Source organism: Galendromus occidentalis, unplaced genomic scaffold, assembly GCF_000255335.2.
Source record: "Galendromus occidentalis unplaced genomic scaffold, Mocc_1.1 scf7180000076867, whole genome shotgun sequence".
Classification (NCBI taxonomy): Eukaryota; Metazoa; Arthropoda; class Arachnida; order Mesostigmata; family Phytoseiidae; genus Galendromus; species Galendromus occidentalis.
In genome coordinates, this window is record NW_003804856.1 from 9,440 (window position 1) to 24,415 (window position 14,976).

The 14,976-nt window shown below is 51.8% G+C and overlaps 3 protein-coding genes across 3 annotated transcripts in view; all 3 read right to left on the bottom strand.

Annotated features, from left to right (window-relative positions):
• Nucleotides 1–1,284, bottom strand: part of LOC100906544 (ubiquitin-conjugating enzyme E2 J2) — a 3,103-nt gene extending 1,819 nt beyond the window's left edge. The window contains 3 exon segments of the mRNA XM_029110585.1: nucleotides 11–165; nucleotides 309–349; nucleotides 818–1,284. Coding sequence (XP_028966418.1) covers nucleotides 11–165; nucleotides 309–349; nucleotides 818–924 — 303 coding nt within the window. The 5' untranslated portion in view covers nucleotides 925–1,284.
• A 1,813-nt stretch (nucleotides 1,285–3,097) lies between these two features.
• LOC100906688 (fibroblast growth factor receptor substrate 3-like) lies at nucleotides 3,098–4,824 on the bottom strand. Its single transcript, XM_029110584.1, has 2 exons — nucleotides 4,060–4,824; nucleotides 3,098–3,957 (listed from the first exon to the last, which is right to left on the bottom strand). Exons 1-2 carry the CDS (start codon nucleotides 4,540–4,542, stop codon nucleotides 3,649–3,651), a joined length of 792 nt encoding a protein of 263 aa, XP_028966417.1. The 5' UTR covers nucleotides 4,543–4,824; the 3' UTR covers nucleotides 3,098–3,648.
• Nucleotides 4,825–8,521: 3,697 nt separating this feature from the next.
• On the bottom strand, nucleotides 8,522–11,544 carry LOC100906835 (uncharacterized; the record flags this gene model as incomplete). The annotated part of the gene is made up of 8 exons (XM_029110586.1): nucleotides 8,522–9,513; nucleotides 9,620–9,761; nucleotides 9,872–10,011; nucleotides 10,205–10,401; nucleotides 10,486–10,762; nucleotides 10,961–11,072; nucleotides 11,152–11,329; nucleotides 11,450–11,544. Coding segments are annotated over 8 exons (1,821 nt in total), but the record flags the coding sequence as incomplete, so codon positions are not given.
• Nucleotides 11,545–14,976: the final 3,432 nt, after the last annotated feature.

Below are 14,976 nucleotides of genomic sequence, written 5' to 3' on the forward strand. Positions count from 1 at the left end.
TAGATGGGATGAGATCACAGTCTCTTCAAGACACTTTGTGAACCAGAAATCGGACCGCTATGACGTATCCCCCTGCTTACCTGCCGTTCGGCGTCAGCATGAAAATGGAGGGTGGTTTAAAGGGGAACTCTTGAGGGAATATGAGCTTCCCGTGATAGAAGCCGTCTGGAATAAGAGACCACCGTCAGTCAACGAAGCCTTGGGTTCAACGGGAGCCTTTGCTCTTTCTGCTGGGCCCCGACGGCTCACAGTTCTTCCTGACGTCTAGGGCAGATTTATGGAAGGGCTATCGTGATCGTGGAACAAACCTTCATATGGGGTGTCTGGCGCGCCGAATACCACGTAATGCCTGGGGGGTAGAAAGCAACAATGTCAAAAAACATTACACGGAAACTCAAGGGCTATAATCGTCAAGTTGCTGATCGCTAGCTCCGCTGGAAGGATGGGCAGCTCTTGACATGGGCAAGCATCTGATCTGCATCCGAATGACCTCGGAAAACACAAGTGCTCCCAGCAGGTTCGAGAAACCGTTAATATATCCGAGAAAAGGGACGCAAAAACACGAACGGAAGTGTGTGAGAATATGGCATCGTTCGGACATCTCCATGAAGAAACGTCCCAGAGCCTAGTTAAGCAGGTTGATGATTATTGTTGCTCATCAGCTCCGCTGATCGGGGCGAAGGCTATTCAAATACTTTTTTGCCATCAGCAGGAGCTTATGGGAATTCTGATTCCGGTGCTTTAGAGTCCATTGCGGAGCTCCGAACCGAACTCCATCGCGCGGGGAACGCGGGATCATGTAGACAACTGAACTCACCATTCAAGGATATTTTCATTGAGGGGGTGCGTTATCACATACGGAATAGGATCCTGTAGAAGTCGGAGGTAGTCTCTTTTGAGACGGAGGGTAGCTGTCTTGAACATTTCTCAACGGCAGTCGAGAACTAAGCTCGCTTCATATGGACGTCAGGCCTTGAGCCGACAGAATGATCCCGCGTCCGAATACTGAAAAGAGATCCTTCCCCTTCTCGGACGCAAGTTCGCCCCCGACAAGTTAAATGGGGAGAATCTTCTGGCGACTGGCAACTGGCGACCTCTATCCAGAATCGTTGTGTATTGAGCTGAGATCGGTTCGAAAGAAGTGCACGTCGAATTGGAGAGCAAAGCTTCCGGTATTGTGCGCACCAGCTACACCATTTCGGAGAGCAGTGATGTAAGTCGTGTTGTCCAGTTGCTCTCATGGAGCGACGGCGGACGACGCGACGACGGCTGCCGACATATAACAACAACACATTCTCTCCATCGCGAGAAACGAAACCGAAATGCTCGCGGAACATCGGTCACGCTGAGTTTTACCGTGGCGGGAGATTTGAAAGTTACGTTGCCCATGAATTCTCGGGTCGACCTGGCCATCGCACCGCCGAGAACACGGAGTCTCGGCTCGAGTCGTGGTCAATTCTCGCTTCTCCTTGAGGCGGAGGACCCGGGATGAAGAGATTAATCTGGAGCTGCGAGCCGATCTCCCCCGGATTCGACGCTTTTGTCAGTGCGAAACCTTTGGAGAATCCCGAGGTCGGGGATAGTGTTGATGCGGAGATGTACGATCTCTAGAGAATTCTCTTCAGAGTGGTGACCTCCATCTCAGGTCGGAATCCAGGGAGGAGGGCAAAAGAATGATCATACCGCGAACTGCGATTCTCTTGTGAAAACTTGGTTCCTCGATGATTCTGAACCATTTCCCTATATGGAGAATTTCTCTCGGATTTAAGGGCTAGAAACTCGGAGGCACGACGCATGACCTACTCCCGCAGGTTCATCGGCTCCTAGGATATTCGGTTGGAGACTTTCCGTCAGTCCAGGGCCTGTGAGAGAGTGGATTAACAGGGCCGGAAAGGAGTTATGTCATACGGGACTCGATGATGGCGAGACTCTTTGCGACGCGAACACTCTCGGGCATCAATCTCCTGATTCACTTTTTCCTTGGAGGAGTCCCCTCCCTCCTCCCCCGTTTCCCACCGAAGTTTTCCCAGACTTGATTGCCCGGAAAAGTCACGTCTGAGAATGCCGATTAAGCTTTCTGACGGTCGATCTAAACTCGATAGAATTCACAGATTCGTAGGTTTCTGTATATTCATATATATATATATATATATATCAGTTTGTTTTATTTATGTATATATGTATATATAAACTGCTCCGACGTCCTTTCTCCTTGTGTTGTCTCATTGCAACATCCGTCCAGCGATATTCAGACATTCCGACACGTTTGAGAGGCACTTGGCATATGAAAATCTTTGGCCGTTTTTGATTCGTGAAGCTGTTCATCTACCTTCTAGCATTGCCCCGGTTTTTCACCGGAGGTCACGCATTCTAGGAGAAATATTCTTCATTTTCCCCCCAATACGCATCACAGTACAGACCAGCGCGCATCCCATGTATGGCTGGCTGACAGAGATTGATTGACCTGAATGGCAAGCTTAGGAGGCATACAAGGGACCAGGCCCGAGATACGACGACTCTAAAATTTCAGAATATATGAATCTCATCTCTTCCGCGCGAACTGAGGCTGTGAGCGAGGGAGGGGGCTCGCGGCGTTGACCCACGTAGCTCTCTCGCAAGGCTTCATTCACGACCTCAATGACGAGGGCTGTATTTCTAATGCAAGACACAATATCAATTTAAAGCCTCTCGACTCAGGAATAACAGCGGTTCACCCACAAAGTGGCAACAAATCCCAGTTTACCTAGTATGGACTGTTTCTGCAGACCCGGGGTCCGCAATCGATAATGCTCGATCGATCGGTGACTTTCGGAAACGACGGCGATCATCACCTGATTTCGTTTCGAACGAGTCGGGGAGGATAACAAAAATCGCATCTCTTCCTTGTCGGCCCTCGACAAACCGACGTAAATGAGTAGTTCAATCTTTCTCGGCAAGCCGAAAGGATCTCCGCTCACCGATGAGGAACACTGGTAGTAACAAGTTAAGCGACAGAGCCGCGATCATCTCAGGGAAGCTCTGGCGTCGACTAGATCTTCCCCCACGGAGAACTTTTCAAAAGCTGATCAACGCTTCTCAGGCGCAACAGCGTTCTATTCGAGCTCGACTCGGCAGAGCTCGTATAATTGCTGACGTGTACAGCACCCGTCAATGATCTCCCACAGCTCTTATCAGTCTTCCGGTTGTTGCGCTGGTAATTTTTTTAAAGACGTAGCAAAAATAAACAGACATTCCCACGCTCCCTTGAGAGCTCCCGCACTCAGCACGTACGATCATGCAGGCGATTCTACAGGCACACATACTGGCAAGCGGGCCGGCCGAGAGGCACGTGAGCGTTCCTAAACAATTTGGGTCAGACGCTAAGAAGTGGGGTCCCGGGGAGCAGCGTCGCGGCGTCAGTCGCTACATCGAGGCGGCTATCAAAGCGGTACGATACGCAGCACTAGTCATCGCTGCGGTCGTCTGTCACCATATTCCGTGCGCAGTGCTCGTATCTTATCAGCTCATCATCACTGTTGGAGATATTATGGTCGTCCTTTCGGTTCATGACTGAGGCCCTACGGGCACGGCGGGAAGACGACTGCGTACTCCTCGGAGTCGATCGACAAGTTTAGTCACTGCACAAGCTCCGGCTCCCATTGGTGGGGATCACGAGTCCGATGTTCTCGATCGGCTCGCTATCTGCTGTAAGGCCATGGTCTTGTCGAAGTCGATTTGAGCATAACCTAGTTGGGCAGGAGGAGAAGGGGACTGTAGAGGGACGCTCACAGCCGTCGGAGTCGGAGAGGTCGGAGACGTTGGCGTGGGCGGCTCACTGGGCTGGTCGAGATCGAGTACGACGTAATTGACGCCGGGCGCATTCAAAGAGTCCAACGAGGCGACGATGCGTTTGGTGCTATTGGACATTGTCGTCACCGCATTGGCTATCGACGCCGGCTGTATTTGCGGCTGCTGTTGCTGGGTTTGCTGACACTGTTGTTGTAGGGGCGGCTGGAGCTGTTGTTGCTGTTGCACCTGTTGATGTTGTTGCTGTTGTTGTTGTTGTTGTGGATTCTGTACGGGAACGTTTTGATAAAGTGGCCCAGAAGCGAGGGCACCGGCAGGCGAAACATTGTTGACAAAATTTACTGTGGACACCACTTGGGCTCCCAAGGAAATGGGTTCGAGGTAGTCAGCTGTGGTCCTCATTTCCTGGGGAGTGGGCGGCGAATCGATCAATGAGTTGGGCCGGATCGGGGCTTGTGCCTGTATCCGTTCTTGGAGCAGATTAAAGAGACGCTCAGCCCGTGGACACTTGAAAGCGTAGACACCGCTCCCGGTCGGACAGCGGCGACCCGACTCGAACGAGAAGAGTTCTGCATCGAAACCGTACCGTCGGAGTCCACTGAGCGGCCACCGAATCGGCTCACCGCCCTTCTGAACGAACACGAGATGTGTTTCCGTGAGTGATATCCTCCCCGGCTGCACCCGGTTTCCACCATCATCGACGTTCCACACCGCGAAGGACGACTCATCCGTCTCCGGTGAAACACAATTTCCCATCTCACCAGCTACATCGACTCTCGAAGCAACATCTGCTCGAACGTCTCCTTCCTCTGTTCTCAAACATCATCGAGCTCCTTCTCTTTTCGATTCCTCTTCGTCGTCGGCCGTAGCGGCGACAGCACTTCCTCACCAGCAGCAGCAGCAGCCACCACGGAGACTACAGCTGTTGTGGAACGCCGTCCGTCGGTCAAGCTTGCGCTGGCGTTCGGAGGACGAAAACGCATCCCGTAACGACGGAGACTAGACATCAATATGCGCGTACCCGCAAGAGGGAGGGTACGGCGTACCTGTGGTGAGCGGGCACGCTATACTCGGAGCATGCATACCGAGGGACGCGAAGGTACGCAAGGGTATGAGGAGGATAGGTTCGCTCAGCCGTGAGATGTCTTGAAGTGTAGTAACAGTAGTAGTAGGTTGTTGGAGAGCCCACCGTCGCAGACATGTAAACAGACACCGATGATGGTGATGATCTGCTCCGGTCCGGTGTGAGAAACCGACACGTCATTAGCGCCGGGAGATCTTTAGCTTTGCTGAGATATATCGCTCCAGCTCGTTGCCCCCCTGGAGGGTCACCCGATATATGATATGAGATTCTCCATGGAGAGGCGATGACTTAATTGACGGAGGCGGTCAAGTGTGGTGCCGGTGAACTTCCGAGCTTCATCTTGTCCCAATATTCGACGAAGTTTTCGTGTTAGCTGACGAACTAACGTCTTCGCTGAACCTTCTCCGGGTACACTCCCGAGTCCCCGAATCGCATCCCCCAGAATCGCACTCCCCCGAATCGCGTCTCCCCGAATCGCATCTCCCCGAATGAATTCTTGCCTAACTTGGGCGCGCTGCTGGCCTCTCCGCGCAGTCTCACTGAATTCGATCGCTCGAAAATACCGAATAACCATCCATCGGAAAATTGCCTCCTAGATCGGTTGTCCGAGCATGGCATAGGAGACGAAGTAATGCCGACGCGTAACTTGACCATGCCGACGAGTGCGGTAGCTTTCGTCCCGATCTACCTCACGCTCATGCCTTCGACTCAGTTTCTAGCTGAGATAATGTGTGCAGAAAACTCCCTCGCAGAGCCGTATATGTTCAGGAGATGGATCAATAACTCCAAGATTCCCGCGTACGAGCCAAGATCGAAATTTAGAATTGTATTTTACGTCTCAGGAGGCCCCGTCATCTGGAGCTCGCGAGAACTCAGGCGAAATGCATATCTTGAACATCACAGGAGGCCCCTTCTGCCGACTCATAGCTTTCGAAGTGTGAAAATCATGTCAACTGCATGAAACACCTGGAAAAACAACATCTGTCAACAAGAGGATTAGTGCTGCGAAATTCATCTGAGCTTCAACCAATCGGAAAATGAACTCGAAATGCGGCGCCGCCATCATCTGCTCGGGGGCGGGTCGGATCCTGGGATCGGCGAGATGATCGCTGCGGTGCAAGGCGCAACGATTGCGTGCGTGATCGCGTCTGGGGAGTGGGGAGCCGCACACCTTCGTATTCCCGGATTTCATAGTGGCGGGAATGCTCCTCTAGCCAGGTTAAGCAGTCACGAACGGCCGTGCGGCATCTCGATGTATGAGGCGTGAGGGAACGCGGCTCGAAAGTCGAGAGCCCGCTCAGTCAGAGGGGAGATCATAGTTCTGGAAACGACCGGAGCGATCTCCGCCCTTACTCCTGACGGGAGTTCCTCCTGAACTTGGGGTCACGAGTTGCGATCCACTTCTCGAGTTCGATTCCAACATAAAAACTCATTCCTTCGGAATCGTGGCTCCTTCAGAGTCAAGCACAACAGCCGACATCATGCACGCGCTTTCCTATCTTTGAACGCCTTCGGCATCGATCCGCATGATGTCATGACCCTCACAGTGATGACGAGTGAGGGTTGGTCACCCAGGAGCAGTACCGTGCGCCATCTGATTTTTCGCGGCGGCGGCGACAGGCGAAAAAGAGGCGGCGGCGGCGGGCGCCGCGGCTTTTCAGCGGAGTTGATACTCACGGCGCGCCGCGGTTCTCTCTCACCCGAAGCGAGCTCCATGGGGAAATTAGGTCCCAAGGAGTGAGCTAGGGCACCAAAGAGGGAGTAAGCTTCGGGATGGCGAAAGTAGGAATCGAAGTGCGAGCTCAAGTTAGGTTCATTCGTTCTTAAGTCACTTATTTTGCAAGAACTCTCGATTATCGTGTATGAAAAGACAAGACGGCAGGCTGGTCATTCCTATTTCGTCTCTTGATGTGCGGCGAGGAGTCGACAGAAAAACTTATGAATCGTCTCGATTCTCGGATGATATAAGGTGTCGTCTACGATTCGATTCTATTATCATCGAGCGAGCGCATCGAGCTTGGCCCAGTTTCTCTTTCTTTGACTTTGATGAACACTTGCTTCTGTATTCCCTCGATTCACTCCGAAAGTCTTCCGAAATCTTTCAAAAGGGCTCTTGACGATTTACCATGGGGATCATGACGGCGCGCCGTTCCGCCGCAGGACGCCGTGCTCAGAGCTCGGCGGCGGCGGCGGAGTCCAGAGCTCGGCGGCGGCGATCGCCGGCGATCTCGGGTCGCGGCGCACAGCTCTGCCCAGGAGCATCATAAATCCATTTCGGTCATTCGCTATATTCATTTGATATCGTTGGTTCGTGATATGATAGAGGATCTCAGCTTCTTCAGGCAGGCCAATGATTTCGGATCCTTACCGACCTCTTCAGGGACCTTATAAATAAAACTCCTCGGACGTCGAATCGAGGCGATCAGGGCGCCACGCCGGAATCCTTTTATCATCAACTGTGCTTCGGTCATGGACTACATCTAGCGGTGACTGGAACACTGGAGGCCCTCTTGCGGGAGAATGTCGAATTCCGGAGAAAAGGCTCGCGATATTTGTAAAGAAATGAGGGAAACGAACACATCTGCTAGACTTGCAAATAAGTGTCCGCCGGTCGAACGCCATCACGTGTACATAGTCGTGCTCGCAGCACACGGTCACAGCTCACAGTCGTCCTGACGCTCAAGTCGACGGCGCGCTCAATATCGCTCCCACGCTCAAGTTGGACTCGTGCTCTTATCAAGGCCGCGCTCTATTGAACAGGAACCGCAGAAGTACAGCAGATAGTACTTTCCCTCAACATCCAATCGAAAGTCAGATCCGGAAAGAACCCCTTACCGACCAGAAGGCAAATATTGTAGAAGCGGATCGCGTAGGATCTGTGCGTTATGGGGGGGATCTGTCATACGAAGCGATAAAACATCGGTTCAGCTGAGGAGGGGGCATTTCGCTTTATTCCGATCATATGAATCGGCTCTGCGTGGTCATGGCATCATCCTATCGTTCGCAGAGGTCCATTGAAATACAACATTAAGTCTAATATGGGTAAGTATCGACCAACCGCTATCGTTTGGGAGGGTCGGAGCGAGCTTCATGCGACCAACACCGGCATGGTCGGGGAATCTCAAACTTCAGACAATCCATCAACGGGATGGATTCCGAAACGTCGTAAACATCTATCACTTTTCCAGCTGTGCGCGAAACATAACAGTGAGCCAACACTTTCATGGCGGATATATTTACAAGGCTTGTCGAGGAACAAGATTCATAAGACAAGAACCTCTCGAAAGGACTAGAGTCCTACGAGCTAGGAAAGAACTCTGATTGTTCGACTTCGCATTCTCGAGAGGGGACTCAAAGGTCAGGGAACTTCCTACAGTTTGGCAACGCAATAGAATCGCTCGTCGAGCGGCCTGGCCATAGCCCTCGAGGGGAGAGAGCAGTACGAGATATTCGAAGAGAGGAAGATCTTCTTGGATTCACAGATCCTGCACATGAATCACGGTCGTCAATCGTAGCGCTCAAAACCATGGCAAAAAGTCTTCTGGACGACAATATCACACCGGAAACTAAACCTACTGAGCCAGCGGCAGCTGCAATTCTGAAGACCACTTCAATCCAAATGACTCCATTTGAACGGAAGACAATGCCAGAAGACCAAACGGATAAGTACCAAAAATTATTCAGTATCTGGGGGTTCGACCGCCTTGAAGACGCTTCAGCGAAGGGGAAATAGGGTAATTACGGACGACGACATACGCCTCTCTAGGAGCCCTCACCCTAACTCTGCCGGGCTCGGGCAAGAAAAAGGGCGCACCGAGACTGTCGATCCCTGGTCTGGAGCTCGGGCTCCCAATTAGATTTGTGGCACACTTGGACTTCGGGTCGGCCATCACAAGGTAATAATTCCCGAGAACGTGCGGCAATCGGCCACTGGGAGTCGATCGCGTCTGTTTGGCATCGGTTTCACCCGCCCATCAGAAGGAAATAGAACGAGGTGTACCAACTTTTGCAGTGGCAGAATTTCTCCATCCAATGATCGGCCACACACCACGCGGTGCCCCAGTACATGTTGCAACGCGAAATGCTTTTTCCAGCCGAGATGGATCCATTCTTGAAAAGGACCACCGTTGCCTCGAAAATTGAATTACCGGGCGAAAAAGATGCTGTTACCCAAAAATACTGGTCCGCGGGCTCGTTCGGACCTTGGACGCGTTGAACTTCTAAGACCTTCGAGAGAGCGTGTGTGTGACAGAGGCGCTTGTCGACGATCGAGTTCAAGCGCTTCTCGAGCGCGATCGCAAGTCGATGCGCTAGGCCACTGACGGCCGGCAGCTCTCCGGTTTTACTCCCGGCTGCAGTATCGACCGCGCATGTACACCACATCGGGTCTATGGACGCGTCTGAACAAGTTCTGTTGAAGGGGATTTCCGAGAAGAGGCTCACGCCCCGATTGGTTTTGATCGCCCTGCGTCCAGGCACTGGACCTTCTATCTGGATGAGGTCTCTCAGAGCTGCGTGTACATCATAGTGAGTGGTCAGACGGAGAGCGTTGCTCTCTAGACGCCCACATTCCTTGGGATGAGATTCACAGAAACGGCGAGGCATGGCCACGAACGCGAATGGCATTCGATCCTCGTACTTTCCTGCAATATCGGATTCGATATCCCGGTATGAGTGACCGTATTATTAAACTGTGATTCGCCGGCTAGAGCACCGAAAAGTGAAAGAGCTAAGAGGTCCCGAAATTACCAATCGTCGTCGTGCGAATCGTGTCGAAACGGATTCCGTGGTCGCTCAGGAATACTAGAGCGGTGTTGTTGAGGACCCCATCCCGAGCGAGGGTCTTTATGTGACGGGTGAGGATGCTGTCCATATTCCCGACGGCGTTCATCTGAAAACGAAAGAAAAGACATTAGGGACAGAGTGGGGATTGGGACGAGAGGGGGAGCTTTCGCATCAGTCGTTTTTTTTCATTTAATACAGTCGCGCCATATGACTGACCTTATCATGGGGGATATCTGAGAGCCAGACGTAGGCGAAAAAATTCGATTGGCGCGATGACAACATCACGGCGAAGCGATTTATGTAATCAAGATACATTTCCGTCGTGGTGGATCCCGCATGACAGGGTACGAATCCTCCTGAAATACAGCGACGAGAGATGTCAGATTGCCTCGCTCTCCCTCCGTATCGTTTTTTCGAAGAGCCTCGTCCTCACGGTCCATCCCATCGCAAGCGCGGGACCTTCCCTCAATCATTCGGTCTCGGTATCGATTCCATGGACGAGGGCGGTGCGATGATCTCTCTTTCAGATCCGCGCCATCCCCTACCCACCTGTGACAAACCGCAAGGGAGACTTCTCCAAGGACTTCAGTAGTGGGTACGTGTAGTAGTCGGCCGGTGTTCTTTTGAAACCTTTCAGATGGTAATGGTACAACCCAAAAGACGGACTCTCCTCGAGGAACAGCGAACGATACCCAACGTCCATGAATTCGCTCCAGATCATCCGATCGACGATCCGGTCGAAAAAGCTGCAACGGATCCTCCTTAGAGATGGAAATCCTCTGGAAGCTGTGAAGTCGTTGCTGGACCATGGGCCGGCACGCAGAACTTACCCTCTGTCGCTATATCCCATAGCCTCGGTCTCGTTCATTCCATCGATGAGCGGATTCTGATTCGGGAAAGAATTGTCCCCGACTTTGACGTAACCTCGAAGCTCGACCGCTTGCAGTTCGGTCCGAACGTATGCCAAACTGTTGCGAAGATGTCGGTAAGCGTTGAGGTAGGAAACCGAATCGACGCCGAGGACCAGCACATTGGTCCGGTCGACTGCCGCGGTCTTGTCGAGAATTGTTTGAGCTCTGCGTTCGACATTTTCCTTCATCACTGGAACTGTAAGCGAGAGTTCCATCAACCCAGGGGTTCGGATAGTGCCGTCTACGGACCCAAGACGCATTACAGCCTGGAGCCGCATTCGATCGTGAAATCGAGTAGCTTCAGCTGAACATTGAAGGCACTCGGAGCCCGAGATGAACTCTCTTTGGAGTTCACGTGATCAGTTCAACTTGTTCGTGGACCTTCAGAACTCACCAAGCATGTACTGCTCCAGGACGGTCCAGGATTTGTAGAGACAATCCACGAGTATAAATTCCGAGGTAATCTCTTCCCCTAAGACGAGTTCTTGCCGTGGTCTGAAAAACACCTGAGAGGAGGGAACCATTCAGCTCGATATCGGTCTCTATTTATGGGGGCAGGGGTGAGAATCCCTCCCAGGAGCTCACTTTTTTGTCAGGCTGCTCCGAGGTCTCATCGCGGTAAATTTCCCGGAAAAAACATTTGATCACAGAAGGGTCGATTCCTGCGTAATGGCGGGACACGATTTTCTCGTCTATATTCAGAATGTTATACGATGTCCATTTGAGAAAAGAAGGAGCTTCGGCGCAAGATGGCTCTTCCTGCCTGAAATTAGCAGAAAATTCAAACGACTGTTCGTGGGAAGGCGAACGATTTTTCGATCCGCTGCCGAAAAGACATCGGCGGAGATTCTGTTGGATTCACATCGAAGAATGAAGAACTGACCTCTCGTATAAGTTGACAACGCTGAAGTCGAAGGGTGAGAATTCTGGAATCTTGCATGCTGGTGTGTCGATCCGGTAAGATATCACTAACGGTTTCGAAGGCCGAGACGGTCCGTCTACTTAGGGAATCGAATGATGAGAAAATTGTCGCCACGTGCAGATCAGCAATCAGCATATCCACGCTGAGCAGTTCCAGACTCTTGATCATCATCAGAGCGGGCTTAAACCGAAGTATCCGTTATCTCGGATAAAAAAAAGTCGAATCGAAACTCACTTTGGGATCTTTGTAGGAAACGACTGAAGATCAAAGTCGCTAATAGCATCGAGAAGAAAAGGGCGAAGAGAACCATTTTGTAGGTACTGCTGCGTCTCGGCATCACCTAAATCAGAGGAACTCGCGTTCATCAATACATTCTTAATATGACTCGCGATCACAGATATTGCTGAAGCCGCGCGTGGCTGATAATGATTCATTCTGCAATAGTCGATTCAGAACAAACCTTTCTAGATAGCATGAGTAAGTTCTCCTCAGCAGCCATGGCCGGACGACCTGAGAAAAGGATAGGGAGCGAGATAAACCCTTGTGACAGCGAAAAAGCTCGAAATCGACGGCATGACGGTCGGCGCTCTCCATTTAGTTCGCGTGCCAGCGTTCTGTTCCGGAGCGTTCTGGTCAGCATGAATGTAAATTTCCCGTTTTTGAAGTGCTCACGAGTCCATTATTCAGCTACTGGAGCAATTGAAATCCATCAGTGTTTGCGCTCGAATGCAAATGATTACACGGAGCAGGTTCACAAGCGTCCAACACAACAACAAGCGTTCAACGTCTGTGTGCATCGAAACGTGTCTACGGGTCAGGATCTGTTCATGGTGCGCTCCGACGGCTAGCTGAGAGTGGCTAACTCCGAGAGATCGAATTCAGAATTTCGCTGCTGTCAAGTTTCGATCCATTTATTCAAAAGCTCGATAGGCAAGGTGTACTCTCGATCTCGAGCCGGAGACTCTCTCCCTAAAATCCGACATCCCGGTGAACCAAGTCATGATTCGTCACAAACAGCACGCGAAAGAATTGGCCCGGGAATACCGCTCCATATGAACGTGGGAGTTATTCAGAGATCGCGGAAATTACAGCCCAAAGTTCAATAGAATTCGATGATCTGTCTGAAAGTATCGGTATTCTAGATTTCGCCAGTGTTCAAGATAGCGGTGTGTCCTCTCGAAATTATATAGCGGTTCTTGCAGCCGGATCTCAGCTAAGGGGGCGTCTGTTGGCGCGCTTCCAGAAAATAAGAAACCATGCCTGCGCTTCCATCTTCGGGAGCACTCCTGGGAGAGACTGAATTCACTTCGGACTTCGGATTCGATCTTCATCTCAACGAACTCTGGGGGCGCGATTAGGAATTTCGCGCGAGGATCGACGCAAACCAAGTACCCACAATCCCTTTCGTCGACAGGAGGGAACGTTGCCGCCGTCGGTGTTCAGGTTTTCGGAGCTCCCGGAGCACCTGATCGCTCTGACCACCATCCAGTAAGCGCGCGACAGCACTGTCCGACAAAACTCACCGTGGTAGCACTCGGTCGGCCGTCGCCGCTTCGGGTCCTCTGCGCCGGATTACCTTCCTGCTTGCTTTAAATTAAACATTCTGTCGATCTGAGCAAGCGCTCGTTCCACTACTTGAAATCCCGAACTTCTCTACCGATGTTTACCTACGGAGCAGACGATCGTGAAGCCTCTCCGCTCGGCTCTACTCCCGCTACTTCGTTCCCGCGACTCGCGCGGCTCAAGCCGCATCCTTCTGGTATACGGGAGCGCCTTCTCCGCCTTCCGCGGATATCCTGTGGTGCTGGTATTGCACATGGTCCTTATCGATGCGGGGGCTCGATTTCCGGACAGCAGCCGAGACCAGGTTATCCATGTCAGGGTTCACGAGCATGGGTCGGGAAACCTGAATGGGCATGTCAACTCGCCTCGGATATGAATCCCCTTGATCAGGCTTGTGAAGATGTCACCACGGCTAGATCCCAGCTTGTTTCCTGAGGCCATTCTGATCATGCCGGATACTCGAGCATATTGCGGGGAGATTCCGACCACATATGTTCGACTAATCCGGAAACGAACGGCAGTGATTGCGCTGACCTATTGGCTGTCGCGATATCCTTTTCTGATCGGTGGCACTCCATGTTCAAAAGGACATCTACAACCTACAAGTTATGGGTCGTGAAAGACATGGATTCGGTATCCGTGTAGAAGATCTCATTTTTTAGAGATACTCTTTCCGGAGTTGTCTTGGAGGCGATGACGATATTCTCGCACGGAAGCGCGGCTATTCCCGGAAGCCATCGATCGAAGTTCAGCTCAAATCCTCGGTCGGACTTCAAGGTTCGCAGACGTTTACGGGCCTGGCTTGGCAAGCACTGCATGGGCGAATCAAGGGGGCAATTCTGGACTTCGCGATTCCAAGAGAAGTTCCACGGAGTCTGCCGGAGCTCCCGGATCAAACCAAGAGGGAATCAAATAAGTTTGAGTTCTGGGAAGTTCGTCCTCCCATGGAGGGAGGACGAACTTCTAGGTAGACCCAAGACGCTAACTGATTGGGAACTCGAGTATCAAGATTCTGAAATTCTTCATTTTTTGGAGCAGTGGGGGAGAAGGCGTTCTTAGGAGTATGAATTTTGATATTTTCACCCGGATCGCTCGACTTGGCCATGGAAGAGAATTGTTGTACCCCTCCTGAACCTCGAACTTGGAACCTCATGAGCCGAGTTAGGCACAGAAATCTGTTAGTAAAAAAAAGTCTTGTAAGCGGGAATCTCCCCGGGGATTTTGGAGTGAACACCTGGGCTGCCACATAACCCGGACCGAGCTTATGAGTCTCGTTACAAACGGAGGGAGCGATACCGAATCTCTTCAAGCTCCGAGAGGGCGGAGTCCGTCATATAGCCGCCGCAGGGATCGCGATTGGCGGCCGGCGCGGCGTCTATTCGGACCAAGGGACCTGCCGAGCAGAAAGAGATCCGTAAGCTGAGCTCGAGATCTATCTTGGAAAAGCGGTTCTACCCTGGGCTCCGGTACGTGTTCGACGCGCGCTCTATCAGCTCGCCATAAGGGGGTATCGCGGGGATCAGCTATTTCTAGAGACGGAAGCTTTCAGTGAAGCTATTCCCATTGAGAGTAGACTCTTCTGGGGTAGACAATTCCAGCGTTCAAGAATGCGGCTTCTTTCTGCTTGCGTTCAGTGGTGCACTTCCGCGCAGCGCGGATCGGCAAATGCACGTCCGCCGGCGACTATTCTGAACTATGAAAGCGATGTGAAAGTGTCTTATCCAATCGATTGTTTATCGGCACGGAGATCCCCTCCTTCCGCAGATAGGAAAGTTTGCAGCCGCATATACGGCCCGCAGCCCATGCGCCGTCAGACTCCTGGACTTCGATATCCAGTGGGTCGAGACGAGGGCGGGAAGTCTGCATTTCTGCATGATTACGAATCTATCACCAACGAATGGGAAATCGAATGGTGATGCTTCTAT